The sequence below is a fragment of the Nicotiana tabacum genome, chromosome 3 (genome assembly GCF_000715075.1).
Source record: "Nicotiana tabacum cultivar K326 chromosome 3, ASM71507v2, whole genome shotgun sequence".
Taxonomy (NCBI): Eukaryota; Viridiplantae; Streptophyta; class Magnoliopsida; order Solanales; family Solanaceae; genus Nicotiana; species Nicotiana tabacum.
This window is the reverse complement of record NC_134082.1, coordinates 169,179,286-169,198,798: the sequence shown is the minus strand read 5'-3', so window position 1 is coordinate 169,198,798 and position 19,513 is coordinate 169,179,286. Positions and strand designations below refer to the sequence as shown.

General features: G+C 35.3%; 3 protein-coding genes across 6 annotated transcripts in view; 1 reads left to right on the top strand and 2 right to left on the bottom strand.

Moving 5' to 3' along the window:
• Window positions 1-19,513, bottom strand: part of LOC142177967 (beta-amyrin 6-beta-monooxygenase-like) — a 183,179-nt gene that overhangs the window by 58,344 nt on the left and 105,322 nt on the right. The gene's annotated exons all lie outside the window — the stretch shown is intronic.
• LOC107781737 (subtilisin-like protease SBT5.6) lies at window positions 1,926-7,524 on the top strand. The gene is made up of 9 exons (XM_016602478.2): window positions 1,926-2,071; window positions 2,171-2,363; window positions 2,567-2,746; window positions 3,219-3,330; window positions 5,059-5,620; window positions 5,773-5,870; window positions 5,979-6,336; window positions 6,431-6,644; window positions 6,847-7,524. The coding sequence occupies exons 1-9, from the start codon at window positions 1,994-1,996 to the stop codon at window positions 7,380-7,382; spliced, it is 2,331 nt and encodes a 776-aa protein (XP_016457964.2). The 5' UTR covers window positions 1,926-1,993; the 3' UTR covers window positions 7,383-7,524.
• Window positions 8,671-15,032, bottom strand: LOC107781738 (pentatricopeptide repeat-containing protein At4g18975, chloroplastic). 4 transcript variants are annotated; one of them, XM_016602481.2, is made up of 7 exons: window positions 14,463-15,032; window positions 11,002-11,155; window positions 10,828-10,907; window positions 10,529-10,622; window positions 10,272-10,415; window positions 9,430-9,642; window positions 8,671-9,262 (listed from the first exon to the last, which is right to left on the bottom strand). In XM_016602481.2, the coding sequence occupies exons 2-7, from the start codon at window positions 11,080-11,082 to the stop codon at window positions 9,077-9,079; spliced, it is 798 nt and encodes a 265-aa protein (XP_016457967.1). In that variant the 5' UTR covers window positions 11,083-11,155; window positions 14,463-15,032; the 3' UTR covers window positions 8,671-9,076. The 4 variants fall into 4 exon arrangements, with proteins under 4 accessions (XP_016457967.1, XP_016457968.1, XP_016457966.1 ...); XM_016602482.2 differs by having other exon boundaries at window positions 11,002-11,136; XM_016602480.2 differs by having other exon boundaries at window positions 11,002-11,122.

The window sequence follows — 19,513 nt, the reverse complement described above, 5'->3', positions numbered from 1 at the left end:
AAAACTGTCATACTCCCCAAAGAGAACTACCTAGAAGGGGAAGGAAGCAATGACAACAGCTCAACTGTTGGGTGTGAAAGAGAAAAAGATTGGCAAACTTAAAAGCTAGAAGAGGCAAGGGGAGGGGCAAGGGGGAGTAATGTAGCAAGAAATGATGAATGTAATATACATTAAAATCCTTTTTTTGCATGATTGTTAGAGTACATGATGTTTGTTTATGTTCTAGGTTTTTAGACAAGTAAATGTTGTGACAGTGGTACAGGTTTTTGGATTACACATTTACTTGTCTAATAGCAATGTTTTGTTGGGCTTAAATCTTGAAACAATATATATTTGCTACTCGATTAATGGCAATGTTCTTCTTGTCTATCTTGTCTATCCATAAGAGATATTTTTATTTGTTATTGTGATTGTCTGTGCATGTGTACCTTTACAAATGCAGAATTAAAATATTGCATGAGAGTGAAGAGAATGGTAACAAACTTCATTTTATACCAACAGAGAACCATTACAAATGCAGACTTACAAAATCAGAACCTAATACATAAACATCTGCAAACTTCATATTTCAATTTTGTAGTTTAACTTCAAACTTCATCAAAACCTAATACATAAACTTCAAACTTCTGCAATATAACATAACTACAACACAACATAACTACACTACATCCTCTTGAAAGCTAGTACTAACACAAAGACAATCTAAGAAAACACAATAAACAACTTCATATTTTGTAGTTGAGCCTCCATCCTATCAACCTTCTCTAATTTTGCTGAATTAATTCCCTCGACCTCTTCCATTATTTTCTCCATTTTCAGTCTTCAGCAGAAACAACATCTTCCAAGTTAGTCACCATCTTCTTCAGATAATTTCTTTCAACTTCCACTGACTTCAGTGAAGTATTCAAGTTATGGATTAGCATCATCACATATGGTGGCATCTCTGCATCCCACCATTCCCACAAACCACATGAAGAGGCCTCGTCAAAACGAGGGCATTTGTAGAATCGACGACCACCGTTCATTTGAGTCTTAGCCACAAAATGATTTACAGTTAAACCACAACCACAACGACGCGACGAACCAGGAGAGACAGAATTTTTAGACATTTGAATTTTTTCTTATTCAATAAAGGTGGAACTTTTACATCCAACCACAAGATTCGAAGAAAAAAGACAAGATTTAATTAGTTGCAAAAGAGAAATTTTGGAGAAGAAGAAAGGGGAATAGGGGAATCTGATGACCTAGGTTCTAAATTGGGGAAGAAGACGAGTAAAAAATGTGGGTTTAGGGTTAACAGACTGACCCATAGGTAAAAGGAATGGGTCGGATCGGTTGAATGGGTAAAAAAATAACCAAATATAATGTTAGCCTCACTGACCCACGTGGACAAATGAAATAACGCCACATCAGTTAATGAGATGCACACATGGAATTCCGTTAGTCGCGGGGGTAAATTTGAAAATAGAAATAACGTCATATATATTTTCAGACAGATAGATGGACGGGGACTTTTATAAACCATTTACCATACGATAGGGGTCCTTTAAGCCCTTTTCCGTAGTTTTTATTTTAATTAAAAAATATCAATGGTACTTAGAATTATAATTCAAATAGAACTCTCTTTAACTTGGAGTCTCTCTCTCTTCCGCTATACTATTATTTAGTAACTTATTCACTATAGAATTCGAGATTCTTTTTACTCAAGCCACAGAACTAAAAATAATGAGCCTTGATATGTATATCAATTATTATGTATCTTAACGTCACTGTAATGACCAGATTACCCTTTTAGTTAGAGATTCTCTAGGTCCACAATAGGTCTAAAAAAGACAATTTCTTTGGAAGTAAAGCCTCTTTCATAAAGCGGATAGAAATATTCATCCAATTCCAAACAAGATTCTGCAACCTTTTTGCTATAAATATCCATTTATTCTGTATATATATCACTTCACTATTCATACCATACACTATTATTATATTTTCGTTAAATATGAAGAATTTTTACATATTCTCTTTTCTTCTCCTTCTCCTTCTCCTTCCCATCTTGGCTTCATGTCATGAAAAACAGGTACAAGCATGTAGTACAATTCTCGTATCTCGTTGATTTTTTAGTCGCAATTCTACTTCTGTTTATTCTTTCTTTTAATTATGGGGTTTTGTTTTACAGGTTTATATAGTGTATTTTGGAGGACATAATGGGGAGAGAGCATTGCATGAGATTGAAGAAAACCATCACTCATATCTCATGTCAGTGAAGGAAAGTGAAGAAGAAGCCAGATCTTCCCTTATTTACAGTTACAAACATAGCATCAATGGCTTTGCTGCACTTCTCACCCCACATGAAGCCTCCAAGTTATCTGGTATAATATGCTTTAACCACGAAAAAATTCGTTCTTTTAAAGGAGCTTAAGTTATATAGTGAAATTTAATCGGTTATAGCAGGTTATCACTCTATTTTCTATGTCAGAATAACTTTTTGTTGTTAGTCTGATAGTGTAAAAATTCCGTAATTACCGTGTATAAGAAAAACAAGGGGCTTACCTTATGTTTTATTTGAACACAGAATTGGAAGAAGTGGTATCGGTATATAAAAGCGAGCCAAGGAAATACAGATTGCAAACAACAAGGTCATGGGAATTTTCTGGAGTGGAAGAGTCAGTGCAACCAAATTCCTTGAACAAGGATGACTTGCTATTGAAAGCCAGATATGGCAAAGATGTCATTATTGGCGTTCTTGACAGCGGTACATACATATATATTTGCTTACCATTATTTCCAATGTGGCATTATTTTCTGTATTTCCGCATAGGACAACATAACCTAGCATGTGATTATCGTTTCTCTAATTAGTGATACAGACAATCTTATTAGTAAGACTAGTGCCTTGTATAATAGTAGAAAGGGATAACACGTGAAGAGTCAACCTATTATATATAATATAACTATTGTATTCGAAAAATATTATAAGGAAAATTTGAGAAGTCTCGTACCAAAGGGCGTCAAAAGTTAAAATAAAAATTCTACATCTTTAAGGATTATGGTTATATAGGATGAACGTGTAACTGTTTCTATCCTCCGGCTTATCTGTTCAGGTTCCAAACTCAACGTTTAATTATGGGATTATCAACTGTAACTAGTGTTAATTGACTAGTTTGATACTAAAACAAATTTGTAATATGATAATATGTGATGAATGTTGTTGGATGATTTACCAGGGCTATGGCCAGAATCTAAGAGCTTTAGTGATGAAGGGTTGGGACCGATTCCAAAGTCATGGAAAGGAATCTGCCAATCTGGAGATGCTTTCAACTCTTCAAACTGTAATAAGTGAGTGTATTTCCTCTTCCATATGTTTTCTATCTTTCCTTTAACTTTTTCTTTCTTTCTTTCTTTCTTTCTTTTCCTTATCCCTTTTTATTATCTCGATGATGTGATGTCTACCTGTTTTACAATGATTTAATGTGGATTAATTTAGCCATTCTTGGGTTAGAAAATGTTCAGCTGCTCTACAGCCCTAGACCACATTCTTTTTGTTTTGGGAATTCCTGCTAAAATAAGCTGATTTACTACCTTAGACGTTTGGTTTAATCGAATATACCAACTTTTACGTATTTCTTTATTTTTCTTATTTTTAATAAACTTTATCAAATTTTATAAGGTTGAAATGACTTTGAACGAAAAATATGATCAGTGAAGATTCATTTAGTCGAAATCAAACTTATTTGGAACTTGCATAATAGTTGTTGTTGCTAAGTATTAAATTTCGTAAGTAGGCTTAATGAATATGTCATCAAGTTTTGTGTGCACTTATCATATGATGCCTTGATTATCCAATTATGGATTTCAGGATTTGCTTGGAAATGAAGTGTTTGGCACTTATCTCTTGTCTCTTATACATTGACCTAACTTCGTAAGATTAATTATATTGTATTTAAATGGCTTGTAATGGAAAAGGCCAAAGGTCAATTTCAAGGCCGATTTTTGGAAGTTTTCCTTTGTCTTCTATATCAGTTGACCCTAAACCATTCTCATAATTTAGCTTAAAATCAATTAAAAGGGATTAAAAGAAAGCAGATACATGTTTAGTTTGTTAATCGTGTACCTCTCTAAAGAGTGGAAGAGATAGTTTTGATGAGAGGACAGGACCCATTGGGCGTCCATGCCTGTCCTTTGGTGGCCTTAGGATATCAGTCTAATAATTTCAAAATTGTCCATTTCAATCAAACCAAGAGAGGTTATGCTGACAAGTTGCTAATTGTTTTTTGGATTCTTGCTTTGCCATCTTGTGAACTTTGTATCCTTCCAATGTCTTGTTTTGCAGTAATTTGTTTTTTTGTATGTGCTGTTGTCATTATAGTTATTGTGAAGTCTATAATGAAATTTTGTGAGGCACTTACTTCCAGTTTTGCACGTATATATTCTCAGTGGTAGCCAGTAATATTATTCATTTTGACTATCTGATGACTTCTATGCAGCAGCTTTTTGACCTTTAGAAAGTTGATGATGAAATTCTACTATTTTAGAATGATAGTATTTGTGAGGTTGGGAGGAGTGGGCCTGATTTCTTGTCCTAATGTATTATTACTAGTATCTTTTTTTCTTATTAACAAGAACAAAGCCTTTTCTTCCCTTCTTTTCAAAGGGTAGGGGATGGGAGGATTAGCCTAATCTGTCATATTTTATTTCTCGTATATAACCATGCTACCATATATGTGGTAAAAAAATGTAAGATTTTGTATACCTTTTACTCTATCTACTAGACACTGTAATCCCAGTCTACCTCCTTCAGCAATTGTGATCTGTCCCGTTCATCCTACCTATTTCAGGCCATTGTAACCTGTCTTTGCCTAGCAAAATAATTCTAGTTCTCTCTTGGTAGGAAATTGGCTTCAACTTGAATAAAAAAATTTAAAAATGTTTACATATAAAAAGAGTATTCGCATTCTGAACCCACGAACTCTAAATTCTGAAGTTGTGTCTCCTAATTATGTAATATCTGAACTATGAAAACTTTAATATTTATTCTCCTATGCTACTTTGGGACTTCTATTGCAGGAAAATAATTGGAGCTAGGTACTATATCAAAGGTTACGAGCAATATTATGGCCCTCTAAACCGAACTCTGGATTATCTATCTCCACGAGACAAGGATGGACATGGAACTCATACATCCTCAACAGCAGGAGGCAGAAAGGTTCCAAACGTCTCTGCCATTGGTGGCTTTGCATCTGGCACCGCCTCGGGTGGCGCACCACTCGCACGGCTAGCAATGTACAAAGTCTGCTGGGCTATTCCGAAGGAGGGGAAAGAAGATGGAAACACTTGCTTTGATGAAGACATGTTAGCAGCAATGGATGATGCTATTGCAGATGGTGTTGATGTTATTAGTATTTCTATTGGAACAAAAGAACCTCAGCCCTTTGATCAAGATAGCATTGCAATTGGAGCACTTCATGCGGTGAAGAAAAACATTGTTGTATCTTGTAGTGCTGGAAATTCAGGACCTGCACCTTCTACATTGTCTAATACAGCTCCCTGGATTATCACTGTTGGTGCTAGCAGTGTTGACAGAGCATTCTTGTCACCTGTTATCCTAGGAAATGGCAAGAAATTTACGGTAACACGATAATCTATTCATTTTCTGTACACTATTTCATCTAAAATGTTGTAACACTAGGATCATAACGTTTTCCTTTATCTATTTAATTACATTCTTATTGGAATGAAACTGAATCCGTTTTTCGTTTTGTATGTTTTGCTTAATATCAGGGACAAACAGTTACACCTTACAACCTCGAGAAGAAGATGTACCCTCTAGTTTATGCAGGACAAGTAATCAACTCTAACGTAACCAAAGATGTAGCAGGGTACTCTCCTTCCCTCGAAGTTTCAATATTTTTGATTAAAAATCATAATTTTCTTTTGGATGATTATGTTTAACACTATCTGAAACTTTTTCAAACAAAAAAATTCAGGCAATGTTTACCAGGTTCCCTTTTGCCGAAGAAGGCCAAGGGGAAGATAGTAATATGCTTGAGAGGGAACGGGACTAGAGTAGGAAAAGGCGGAGAGGTGAAAAGGGCAGGAGGAATTGGTTACATACTGGGAAATAATAAAGCAAATGGAGCTGAATTAGTAGCTGATCCTCACTTTCTTCCAGCCACTGCAGTGGATTATAAAAGTGCAGTTCAGATTCTCAATTACATCAATTCTACAAAGTCCCCAGTGGCATATATTGTCCCAGCTAAAACAGTATTGCATTCTAAACCAGCACCTTACATGGCCTCCTTCACTAGTAGAGGTCCAAGTGCAGTTGCGCCCCATATCCTCAAGGTCAGAATTTACATAACAAACTTAAGACATTTACCTGACTTATGATTTATGCTTCCTCATCTAAATTAAATTCTGATATTCGCTACTTCCACAGCCTGATATCACGGCACCAGGGCTAAATATATTGGCAGCATGGAGTGGCGGATCTTCCCCCACGAAGCTAGATATCGATGATCGTGTGGTTGAGTATAACATAATCTCAGGTACTTCCATGTCTTGCCCACATGTCGGTGGTGCCGCTGCACTTTTGAAGGCTATACATCCCACTTGGAGCAGTGCTGCAATAAGATCTGCTCTTATAACCTCAGGTACCTCTCAACTCCTTTTGAACTTAACTTATATATGCTAACAGTATTTTAACCTGTTATAACATATAACAGATATACTACTAGTTATTTTGCACGTGACCTGATAGTATAAACATTATTTACGTTGTCTCTATATAGAAGTTAAACTCTTTTTCGTCTATAATTTTGTAACCTACACTAATCAATCGAGTATATATTTCAGCTGGATTACGAAATAATGTTGGTGAGCAAATAACGGATGCATCAGGGAAGCCAGCAGATCCATTCCAATTCGGAGGAGGGCATTTCAGGCCATCAAAGGCAGCAGATCCTGGACTTGTATACGACGCTTCCTACCAAGACTATCTTCTCTTCCTTTGTGCTTCTGGTATTAAGGATCTTGACAAATCCTTCAAGTGTCCCAAGAAATCACATTTGCCTAACAGCCTAAATTACCCATCTCTAGCTATTCCTAATCTCAATGGTACTGTTACTGTTAGCAGAAGATTAACAAATGTTGGTGGGCCAAAGAGTGTGTACTTTGCCAGTGCTAAACCTCCACTGGGATTCTCTGTTGAGATTTCTCCTCCCGTCTTGTCTTTTAAGCGCGTTGGCTCGAAGAGGACGTTCACTATTACAGTGAAAGCTCGCAGTGATATGAGTGACAGTATTCCGAAAGATCAATATGTGTTTGGATGGTATTCCTGGAATGATGGAATCCATAATGTTAGGAGTCCAATTGCAGTAAAATTGGCATAAACCCTCAAACCCCAGAGCAGTATAGATATAGTGATCTGTTTTTTTTTTTTTTTTTCGGTTTTCCCTCGGTGCACATAACTTTTACTTTTGAAGCAAAGAATTCTCTATAACGCAATGCATTTCTCATTTTGAGGTTGTTGTACTCATCCCTCCAGTAGTATAATTTTTTTTTTTGTTGGTAATAACTGAATTATTACCCATTAAACAACCAAAATTTAAAACACCTAAAGGGCACCCAGTCCCAGGCTTACAACCACCTTCTAGGGAGGGTGCTGTAGTAGTCTAGGCCGCAGAAACAGAAACAATCTAATTACATAATCTGAAAATCAAATGCCGACATCTATTGCACTCTTCCTATAGCCTCTACTCTAATTCTAATTTCCTTCTGTATCTCTGCAATAACAGCTTTGATAGTATTTTAAGAATGTACATATTAGAGGAGTAGGTATCACAGGTAAAATTTTATTTTGTGTCTCATACAACTCACACTAGTTTTATTTTATTTTGTATCTCATACACTCATACAACTCACACTAGTTGTATGAATCAACTTTTTTGTTAACACAATTTGGGTGTTGTATGAATCAACTTTTTTGTTAACACAATTTTGTGGACCCAGAAGTGTAAGATTGGGGTCCACAAATTTGTGAGATAAAAAGGAGCCTCATACAAATAGTGTAAGTTATATGAGACACAAAATAAAACTTCTCGGTATCACACCTATCTCCTTTCGTTTTTCTCCGACGGATCAATCATCTCTGTTTACTCTTCTTCATGTTTTGGTATGTTCAAATGTTCATTATTGGCAAATCATCTTGTATTTGCCCTTATCCTTGATGATAATATAGATTAAAATGGGTGGACTTCTCCAAATTCTTCCCCAAAAATGAATGCCAATTCACCTATTAACTTTTGGACGTGGTTTAAAACTATTCTTAACTTTTAAAATTCAGTCTTCAAGGTGTGCGTAAATTGACCCAACACTATAATTCTAAAAAAAATGATCCTAGTTGAACACTAGAGTTATAAAAAAAAAGGTATCCTAGTTTGGAGCTAATCAGGTCAAGAGAAAATAAAAAAAAATCCCTGTTTGGAGCTAATCAGGGTCAAGAGCAAAAACGAAAGGGTAAAATTAATCGAAATGTAACGGTAGACAAAGTTGCTAAATTTTAAATGCTACATGGGCAAATTCGGCCCTTCTCCCAATATGATGCGAAAAAACTTAAAGAACTGTGTATATACAGACATAATAAATAGTTGAAAGGAAGGTCTATCTACATGAAAAGGATGACATAATACTTCAAACAATTAATAGTTGAAAGGAAGGTCTCTGTACATGAAATTTAGATACAACTATGTTAAAACATAGACGAAACAACACCTCCATAACCAAGCATCCTATCAAGAAACCCAAAACAATACAACGGCCCATCCACTATAAGGTGTAGTTTGCTAGCCTTGCTTTCGCAAAAGACACAATCTCACTAGGGATATATCAATACAAGTATGGCAAGGTCGATTTTCTCTGACATGAATATGTTCCAATATATGTACAATATCAACCAACTACATACCAGTCTTCCCCACCAATGCAAGGCATAGAAACAAAACAAACGCTGCAGAGAAAAGACTGCAGGCATCTGATCAAGACTTTAACCAATACCACTTGATAAGTGTTCTCTTAATAGCTTTATTCATTTCGTGTCTCTTCTCACTCTTGCTCTTTCACCGTTGAAATGGACATATTTCCATTTGCTTTGATACCTTTGGACAACCAATTTATGCTTATCTTCTTGGCCCAACATTTGGAAGGCTCTTGCAACTCTTCTGACTGTATCTTCATCGGGTTTTACCCCTAACTCCTCCATGTCTGCGAACACCTGAAATTTCAAGGAGCCTTCAAAAAACAGCATCAAACTTTCAAGAGTAGAGGAAATACTATGAAAAGAGAGAATAGTACATGGCATCAGGCTGCTCTGAAGGTAAGGAACTAAACAACCAGTTATACTTGCACTAATTAGGAAGCATGCAAACGAGTTTCATTTACCTCAACTATCTTCTCTGGCACATGATGATGATCATACAATGAAATCATCCTGGAAAAGAGCCGTTTTGAGACAGACCGTGTGCTTGTATGCAAAATCATATTCCATAATGTTTCTGCTTCATCTACCCTTTTGTCCATATCAAATGCCAGTAGAAGTGTATCATAGGTTGCCATTGTTGCTCCTTGACCTTTGCTCAACATCCACTTAGCAACCTACGCATAGAGTGATAGAGATCAAGCATTATTTGTTGAAAGATATGGCCATTCCGAAAGACTTGAGTACCCAGTCAAACTAGTCACCACGATATGTCTAACAATTAAGACTAGCATAAACTCAACCACAAGGACTTCTCATTTCTACCAAGCGGAGTTAGTATGTCCTGACAATCGAGAGGAGTTAAAGTAAATCTCGGCATCAAGTTCAATTCTACTTACATGAAGCTGGTAGTCAATACATTCGAGTAATACTTGTAGACTTGGTAATGTACCACAACTACATCAAGGTGGATCGCAAAAAGAGTTGATGCTGATTGTGTAGTGACAAGAGATAAATAACATTTCCACACAACTGAGAAAATTAAGAGTGCAACAGCATCAGAGTTCTTAGTCTTGAAACTTCAAGAGGAAATGGTAAAAGGAAAGAAACTGAAACAGAACCCTTTTGTTCTTAGTCAATTCAATAAGTGGTTGAATGTGATATAAGCAAAGGCTTCAAATGTCATAGCTTGTTGAAAAGTGATATTTATCACTGCAAAGCTTCATAATTTATCAAGACAAGATGCTATCCAACATAGGCCATTTCCCATGCTAAAAATAATAAATAAAGTTCTCATGCATCGTACTTGAATTACTCGTTTCCACATCCGCTGTTGCCTTAAGATTCTTAGAGCCTTAGCAGCTGCAATCAACGGAAACTCTGTCTCCCATGCAATCCATTTATCTAATGCACGATAAACAGACTCTTTCTCATTTGGAAGTCCAGAAATCTATCCATTTACAGATCAAAAAGAAAACAGAAGGCAACGTTAAAAATAGGCCTACTTCAGGTATAAGAGAAAATATACCTTTCAGCATGGTACTATAATTTGACAAAACTTACAAGCCGAACAAGATTGAGTGCTTTTTGCCCAGATCCAGCGGATTCCCTTTTCTTCCATAAGTGATGTTCTACTTTTCCAGCCTTCTGAACTTTCCTGCATCCACGCCCATAATAATTAAAGAAGAAAAAAATTAGAGAAGATTAAAAAAAACATTTAACATGAAATTCAGCTTGAGATAATACTCTATAGAATATACCCAACTACTTCAAGAAAAGAAGTAATCCACTATCAAATATAACTCATATGATTCAGTTTTCAAACAAATGTGTTAATGGGGTAGTGTTAAATTGTTACTTACTTCTGATCAGCAACATGAGAGATAGTGAGAGATAGCTCTTCCTGCTTCTGGGAGTGTTTAATGGCAGAGGTTATATTTAACTGCAATCATAGTAGAACCAAACCTTAGCCACTTAATAAAAATCTGCACCAAAAAGGCAAAGCGAAAAAAATAAAAAAAGTTTCTCATTCCAACCTTTTTCGATAAGCGGGTTGAGTTAATTCCCTTTAGCAAAAGGTTGCAGTTGACGAACTCAATTTGTAGAGAAGCTCCCATTCTAACACAGCAGTCCTAAAGATCAAATCTTGCCAAATATCTACAACAGCGACCCTAATAACTAAGAAGGGTTCTTAAGAGGCAAAGTAGAAAATTAGGAACAAAAAAAACAATAATTTTTTACCTGACTTATCTGTAGGACAAAAAAATAAAAATAAAATGTATTACCTGTTTCTGCAAGAGTGATGGATAATAACTGAGAACTGAAAAAACAATTAAGTTTCTTTCCAGCTTCCTTCAGTGATTAGTTTCATCGTAAAAGGGATTAGAGAAAAATGAGAAACATACACTTCTATTTCGTTGTAGAAACTGAAAGGAAGTGAGTTCGTCGGAGAAAGAAAAATGGGTGGAATTGGCGGGTCGGAATGAATTGGGTTTGAGATCCGAATTTGAAATGTTGGGAAGTGCACAGTTAGCCGGTAATAAGACATGTATTTACTTTTAAGCCACTGTTTAAAATGTCTTTAATCTTTAGCCACGGCTTTAATAAACTTTTACCCGTCCGGACGAAAATACCCTTTTGCTCATAAAGTTCAAGACCAAGTGTCCTTAACTTATGAGCTTGTTACTGTAAGTTCGGGACTAGTTGTCCTTAATTTATGAGCTTGTAAGTCTAAGTTTAGGACTACCTGTCCTTAACTTTTGAACTTGTAACTCTAAGTTCAGGACTACATGTTCTTAACTTTTGAACTTGGAACTCGAAGTTAAGGACTACATGTTCTTAATTTTTGTGCTTGTAACTCTAAGTTAAGGACCAAGTGTCCTTAATTTTTGAACTTTCAACTCTAAGTTCAGGACCAAGTGTCCTTAACTTATGAGCTTGTTACTGTAAGTTCAGGAGTAGTTGTCCTTACTTTATGAGCTTGTAAGTCTAAGTTAAGGACTACCTGCCCTTAGTTTTTGAGCTTGTAACTCTAAGTTTAGGACTACCTGTCCTTAACTTTTGAACTTGTAACTCTAAGTTCAGGACTACATGTCCTTAACTTTTGAACTTGGAACTCGAAGTTAAGGACTTTAAACTTGTCTTCATTAGAAATTCATCCTCCGCTTTCAAAGTTTGGGTTGACAATGTTTTGGACAAAGTAGTTGCCTTGGTTGCCTCTTTGAAGACGAGGTTCAATTGCGCCGGAGGGAAAGTTTGTAAATCTAGTCGAGAAGTTATTGGAACAAAAGAAAACTACATTTCACAGGGTTGATGAAACTGATCTTAGTTTGAACATCAGTTATATGGATTCTAACCAAACCTCTCCAAGGAATGGAAAGAAGTTCGCCTTTTGGTCACCTGAAATAGGTTTAGAGACGATACAAAAACCACTTGAACAGTTTGTTATGTGGGTTGTGGATAGCTATTTATCTTGCAAGGCAGTTGTTCGTCATCCATCATAGCGCGTTCTTCAGTGTATCTACTGTTAAATCTTACGATTTCAGGAGAAAAGAGATACGGAGAGACTGGCAAGGAAGAGAACATGGACAGAAAAGAGATAGAAGAAAGGGTAACATCGTCTTTTCATTAATATACTAGTGGCTACTTTTTAAAAATACTGGATAAAAAGTAAATACCACTTTAAAAAGTGGCTACCCCACGCAATTTTTACACTGTTGGAAGATATTTGGGCTGCCATTGCTCCAAGGAGTTGGGCTTATAAAACTGGAAATGCAGTAGCCGGTTGGATTTACTATTTATTTTTGAGAAATTTTCAGAAACCACTATTGTTTAGTGGTTATTAACTTGTTATTATAGCTACCATTTACTTAATTACTTCCTATAGTTATCTTTTCAGTTGTTATGGAATGTATTCAATATATTCAAGCTATTGTATTCATGAATACGGTGGCAAAACTCGGCGAAAAAACAGGGCATGCCACCTATCATCCGCTGTATTCATATGTATTCGTAAGATGTGCCACACCTCCTTTATCTACCCCGAAAGGGAGTATAAGGGTGTTTTACCAATTAAAGTGACAATAATCGAAACGGGATTATTTATATCAAATTCAGAGTCTCCACCTGAGATAATTTATGGTGTCCCAAGTCACCAGTTTAAAATCCTGAGTCGAGGAAGTTTGACTCTTATTTATGGTCCGCGAAACATAGAAATCCGAGTAAGGAATTTTATTAACCCGGGAGAAGGTGTTAGGCATTCCTGGGTTCCGTGATTTTAGCACGGTCGCTGAACTATTATTATTGGCCTAATTATCTGATTAATTACATATTTTAAACTTATTGTGCATTTTTTACCCTTTGACCGCTTTTAATTATTTATGGAATTATTCTGGAACAAATTACGATTGTCATACACTTGTTTGTTTGGTACACATTGCGAATCGTGTCACGGGAACCGTACCCACGATCTGCAACATGTTTAATTATTAACATTATTAGTTGTTATGGCTAGGTCACATAAATGTACCCTCGGATTTGGAAATTACGTATCACAACTACGTCACGGGAACCATACCCGTAGCTATGATAATTTTATTATAGTGCGCCTAAAGCAAACTACGAATGTTCATAAGTTGTGTAATCCCTAATTCGATGATCGTGTGTGAAAAGGTCTGTGATTATGGAGCACTTTCGCTAAAAGTGATTTCATGCTCGTGTCCTTTTAACTTCCTATTTCAGGCATTCGACCAAGCCCAATCCTAAAACATGTAAACCATTTAATTACTAATAGCTCGGCCTTCCACCATTACCCACGGCCCCAATATCCATAATTTAAACAATCTCACATCTAACAACACTAATTAGCAAAGGAAATCATCTGACAGAAGACATCAAGCATTCATAAAAGATAAGAACTAAAGGAAACTAGAATATTAATAAATACAATGTAAGGAAATGTGAATCAAAACCACTAGGAAGAGTCATTTAAAGATCACTACCCCACCCTGACTCTCACAACTCAACTCCCTATTCTAACATGTAATTGTGCACCAACCAAACCAATAATTATCAAACTATTCCAACGGAGATGATTTATGTATTCAAACACGATACAACAATCAAGTGAAACTAGTCACATAGGAGCATCAAGCAGAATAACAGAAAGCACGATGATTTCACGAAACTTCACCCATTTTTTACCCAAAGCTTGCCAAACTTGTCTGCTAAAAAAATCCATTACCCCACACGATTAAAGATTCCCTCATAAACTCAACTAAGATTAAGAATATTACCAGGGAACGTTAAGTGAGGATAATGATCTTTAGAATATAATACCATTTCAGCGCTAAAATCATGGGGTGACAATAACCAGCAGCCAAAAATCAGAAAGAGAAATCCATTAAACCCCAAACTACATCTGATTAGCCTATCTTAAAATGGCTCCCTTTATGGCTTTGATTCATAATACATATAAGAGTAGAAGGAAGAAGTGAACCTGCTCGCAATCAAATACAACTAAATCCGGCAGCGAAAATCCACGACAAACAGCAGCCAAGCAACAGGAATTATCAATCACGAACGGACCTCGATCGGCGACGAACTCAGAATGACAAACGACGACCCTAAAATCTTGTTTCGTTTTCTGATTTTATCAATGGACCGACCATCAGAGGCGAACTCGAGCTCAATCGGAATTTGTATGTTCAGGTGTTGTTTTGGACTGACTTTCGGAAGAAGGGGTGGAGAAGTTATGTTGTTCTGGGAGTCGCGGCTGTGTTCTGGTTGTTGTGGTGGTCGTGAGTGAGTTGAAGAAGCAGCAGCGGCTGCTTGTTGGTTGTCGCTGGTCGTTGCTTGGGAAGGAGAAGGGTGTTTTGGGTGTGTAGCGTTGGAAGTTCAGGGGGTTCGAGGGTTTTTTGTTGTCGTGGGGTGTGGGTGGTCGATTTTCCGGCGATTTTTGAGAAGTTCACAAGGTGGCCCGCCGCTGGGTGCATGGAGGAGATGAGATGTTGAAGATGAAGAGAGCCGACGGGGCCTTTCTTGTAAAATACCACGGTCTAGCCAGAACTAACATTCAAAAATAGTTGAGTCATTTCATTAATTTACTGCAGCAAAGACCGGTCCAGCATAATATACTGGAGTTTGGTGTATCTGTGTATGAACTTCCAGCATATTATGCTGGATCGGTATACTCTGCTGGCTCGAGTATAATATACTAGAGGCTGGAGCACCGGTGCTCCAAACGCTAGTATATTATACTAGAACTCCAGTATATTATACCGGAGTATTTTTCCGGATTTTAAACAGTGTTTCTTTCATATTTATCTTTACATAAAAAGTGGCTAAATTTCGATAACTTTTAGAATTGTGGCTATTTTTGAATGGCCACTTGTAAATCAAGCCATTTTTGAATTTCTCCCGATCTTTTTTAAGTTATCCTTCTAGCTTATTATGTGAGTTTAAGGGTATTGGGCTTAGGGAATGGGTTAGAAGTTTGGGCCTTTATGACTAGATTTGCTTGAAATTAACCTAATTAACTAAAAATCTATCCATCTAACATCAAATCTTACCTATTAAATAGAAAAAAACAAAGATATAAATATTACAAAAAATATTAATTAGCCCTACTTAAGTAAAAATAATTATTATAATAAAACTAACCGTTAAAACAAAATTATTTTGGTATTTTCAAATGTCATATTAAAATAAAAATAAGGTACTATTTTTGTATTTATTATTTATTTTTTAGTTTTACGAAAGGTATATAAACTAAAAGCAACTAAAAAGAAATTATTATTTTTTTGCAATTTTTATTTTTGTGATAAAATAAAGTAGAAGAGTCAAAACTAATTGAAATAGCGATATTAGGCCTAAACTAAATATTTAAGCTAACAATATGTAAAATCTTGGGGAGGGTCAAAAATTACATGTCTACAAGATGTATTCATGAATACAGCGTAAAAATAGACCTCTCTAGTTGTTTAAAAACGGAAAGTGAATTAATTAATGGGATAGACTCCTAATATAACTCAACAAACTCAATTATAATATGCAAAATTATTAATCCAGTTAAGGAAAAGATTTCCCAGACGAAAAATACCCAAAAAACAAAGCAATATTCAGAGATTTAGTTCATCCTTTTTTTCGTGGTATATACTTACAACCTCTTCACCAACTTGGTGTATCCAACTGTATGAATATGTATTCTGGCTAGTTATATAATGTATTCATGGTAGAATTTTAAAAAATACAGTATGTATAATGTTGTATTCATTATATATATTTTCCTTCATGCTATGTTTCTCTAACAAAATCTTAATACATCTAAAAGTCACTATCTACAATCTATATACATTTCATTAGTTGTATTCATTGATTTTCTATTTTTATTGAGAGTATTTTATTGTATTTTATTGTATTGTTATTTTAAATACAAATGGATACAGTTAGGTTGAAAATGCAGATGAATACAGTTAGAATTAATAATGTATTTAAAAATGTTGTTTTATGAACTCAAATACATATAAATGCATCCAAATACAACAGTAAAAAATGAATTGATTTTGGAACCCAGTACTTAGGCATTTTCGATCTACTAAAGTTCATAATATCTTCCGCCAACTGTTATTGGTCTGTTTTCTTCAAATCAGGCTTTACTGTCACGAATGCACATGGCGACTCGCCCTACTGCTCATCGGGCCTTGCCGCTACAGATACCTCTAGTATTGCTGGATGTAGATATAGGATATTCTCGACCTCGACACTACTTATGTTTTCACCACCAGAAATGATGATGTCCGTTGATATGTCTTTGATTTCTATATATCTGTCGGGATGCTTAACTACTAGATCACCAGAGTGACACCAGCCTCCAGCAAAAGCATCGTCATTAGCTTTAACAATCAAAAACATTATCTAAGGTTTAATAAGGAGGTAGTTTTATATAAAGAATGAGAGAAAAATATTAGAGAGAGTGATTAATGGCTTAATGGTAGGAAGTAACCATAAATATATATTTTGCTATAAAAATTAAAAGGTAGCTATAGAAAATAATATATTAAAAGGGCTTTTATTTATAATAGATAGGGTGTAAAGCTTTTCTATAGGAGGTAAAATTTCCTTTATTTTTCCTAGACGGTATATAATTGACACTGTATAACAATGTTTAAGTATAATTGGCATTTTATTGGCCTTAAATTTAGTTTGGCACTAGTAGCCCAAAAAAATTGGCATTAAATAACCTAATCCCAACAGACACGATTATATAACCCCTCAAATATAAGGGGGATTTTTAAGATTTTGTCCACCCTTCACGCTTGCACGATGCATCCCTTCAGACGCGTAACTACCCATTCGACCCAAATAAAAACAAATGTCGAAACTATATTTCCTTCAAAAATGTGCGAAGATTTTTCAACAATCATGACAGTTGAATGTCAATTTTCAGAATTCAAATTCAATAATTAGTGCTTTCTTCAAAAACAAATTTCTTTATTTTTGTAGTTCAAAGAAATCGGTTGAAGAAGGTTTTCAATCTCTATATAGAAGAACAGATTCAATGAATACTTTGCCAATTTTGATACAATACGGGGGACACTAGGATAGCAACAATTGATTTATGGATAATTCAATTGAAGGCGTGGTAACTGGTACAGATATTAAATTTGGTTATATTGTTTCTACGCTTTCAAAACAATTGATGGTTGACACCACAATTAATTTGCTTGAAATCAAGTACGAATGTGATGATGATTCACCACCAATGATGATACAGAATAATATGGGATTGCGTGTATATATCGAGTTGAAGAAGAAAAATTATGCGTTTAATGAATATCCACTGTGTTTAACAGTGAAAGAGATAGATATGCACGCTTTTAATTGAACGAGAAAAATTCATCCGTCTTCCTACAAATTGCTAGTACATATGATATACATAATAGTGATACACTGCAGTTGATTGGGTTTGATAACGTAGATGATTCTAAAGTTGTAGATTTTGATAAAACTCCAATAATAGATGATCCTCTAACTAGTACTGTTGTGGAAGGCCAACTTTACAAGGACAAGGAGACACTAATGATGGTGTTGAAAAACTATGTTATTCAAAAACGAAATTTAGTTTAAGGTTGATCGATCAAGTCCATCAAGGTATGATTGTATATCTAACTTTAATAATTGTATACAATCGTGAATTTTTTACATTAATGATGGTCGATAGTTTATTTAAATTTATTTACTATTGTGTAAATTTGGATGTTGTTAGATAGTGCCTGGTATGTGTCAATGACCGTTGTACGTGGTTTTTCAAGTCTTCATCTCTAAACAAGTCAAAAATATTTAGGATTAGAAAATTCAGTAAGGATCACACATGTTCAGCGAGGGATAGATTGTTTACACAATGTGTAACTACTGCTCCTGTTATTAGAAGAATTATTTGTGATAAATATGTTGATCCTAAGATAATATACACTACAAAGGACATAATGAAAGACATGAAAAAATATTATGGTATTAACTTAAGCTACTGGAAGGCAAATAGATCAAAGCAAAAGGCACTTTAGTTTTTGAGAGGAGACCCAAGTGAGTCGTATGCAAAGTTGCCGAGCTACTTATATATGTTGATGCATTCTAACCCCTGGTCAGTTGTGAGTTTGAGAAAATCAAATGAAGGACACTTCATGTATGCTTTTGCCCCATTATATGCATCAATTAAGGGATGAGAATTTTACAAATCTGTTGTTGTGGTTGATGGAAGATTCCTTAAAGCAACATATAGAGGAACGTTACTCACAGCTTGCTCGCAAAATGCTGGAGGTTTATTTTAGAAAAGCTCTATTATATTTCATTATCACATTCATGTATATCCATGTATCACTTTGTACATCAAAGTTTACTTGTATGTATAAATGTTCATATTATGTGTATATCCATTTATACTTATATTTAGTGTATATTTGTGCATATTGATTACACAACCCTAGGTATTTAATCTCTCCTCCCCCATCCAACGCATGTATGTTATTGTAAAATATTACATATTGATGTGCGTATACTGGACACTTAATAAATAGTATATATTTATAATAAACACTTTGTTGAATAAATATAATTAATATATTGTGAACATGCAAGATTTTACCTCTTGCATATATAATTGTTGATTCGGAGAACGATGCCTCATGGGGGTGATTTTTCGAAAGGTTCAAAGAAGCATTCAGTGACAGAGATGGCTTGTGCATTGTATCGGACAGGAATGAAAGCATAGCGAAGGCAGCTTCAATATTGTATCTACAAGTTTCTCATTGTGTTTGTATATGGCATCTATGGAATAACATAAAAGACAGATATAAGAGGAGCCAAGAAGAGCTAAGAGAGATATTTTTTGCTACGGCAAGAGCATATACCATTCAAGAGTTTAATCACCATATGACAGATATGGAACAAATAGATGAAAGAGTGAAGGATTACTTATTTGATATTGGGTATCACAGGTGTAGTGTAGAGCACATGCAAAAGTCAATAGAACAATGAAAATGACTTCCAACA

Bases quoted from the DNA above. Each gene is read 5' to 3' on its own strand.
- LOC107781737 (XM_016602478.2), top strand. From the start codon at position 1,994: ATGAAGAATTTTTACATATTCTCTTTTCTTCTCCTTCTCCTTCTCCTT. The intron at 2,747-3,218 runs GTACATACATAT...ATGATTTACCAG, and splicing joins TATTGGCGTTCTTGACAGCG to GGCTATGGCCAGAATCTAAG. The intron at 6,337-6,430 runs GTCAGAATTTAC...CTACTTCCACAG, and splicing joins TTGCGCCCCATATCCTCAAG to CCTGATATCACGGCACCAGG.
- LOC107781738 (XM_016602479.2), bottom strand. From the start codon at position 11,082: ATGGGAGCTTCTCTACAAATTGAGTTCGTCAACTGCAACCTTTTGCTA. The intron at 10,908-11,001 runs GTTGGAATGAGA...CTATGATTGCAG, and splicing joins CAACCCGCTTATCGAAAAAG to TTAAATATAACCTCTGCCAT. The intron at 10,416-10,528 runs GTAAGTTTTGTC...GTAAATGGATAG, and splicing joins CACTCAATCTTGTTCGGCTT to ATTTCTGGACTTCCAAATGA.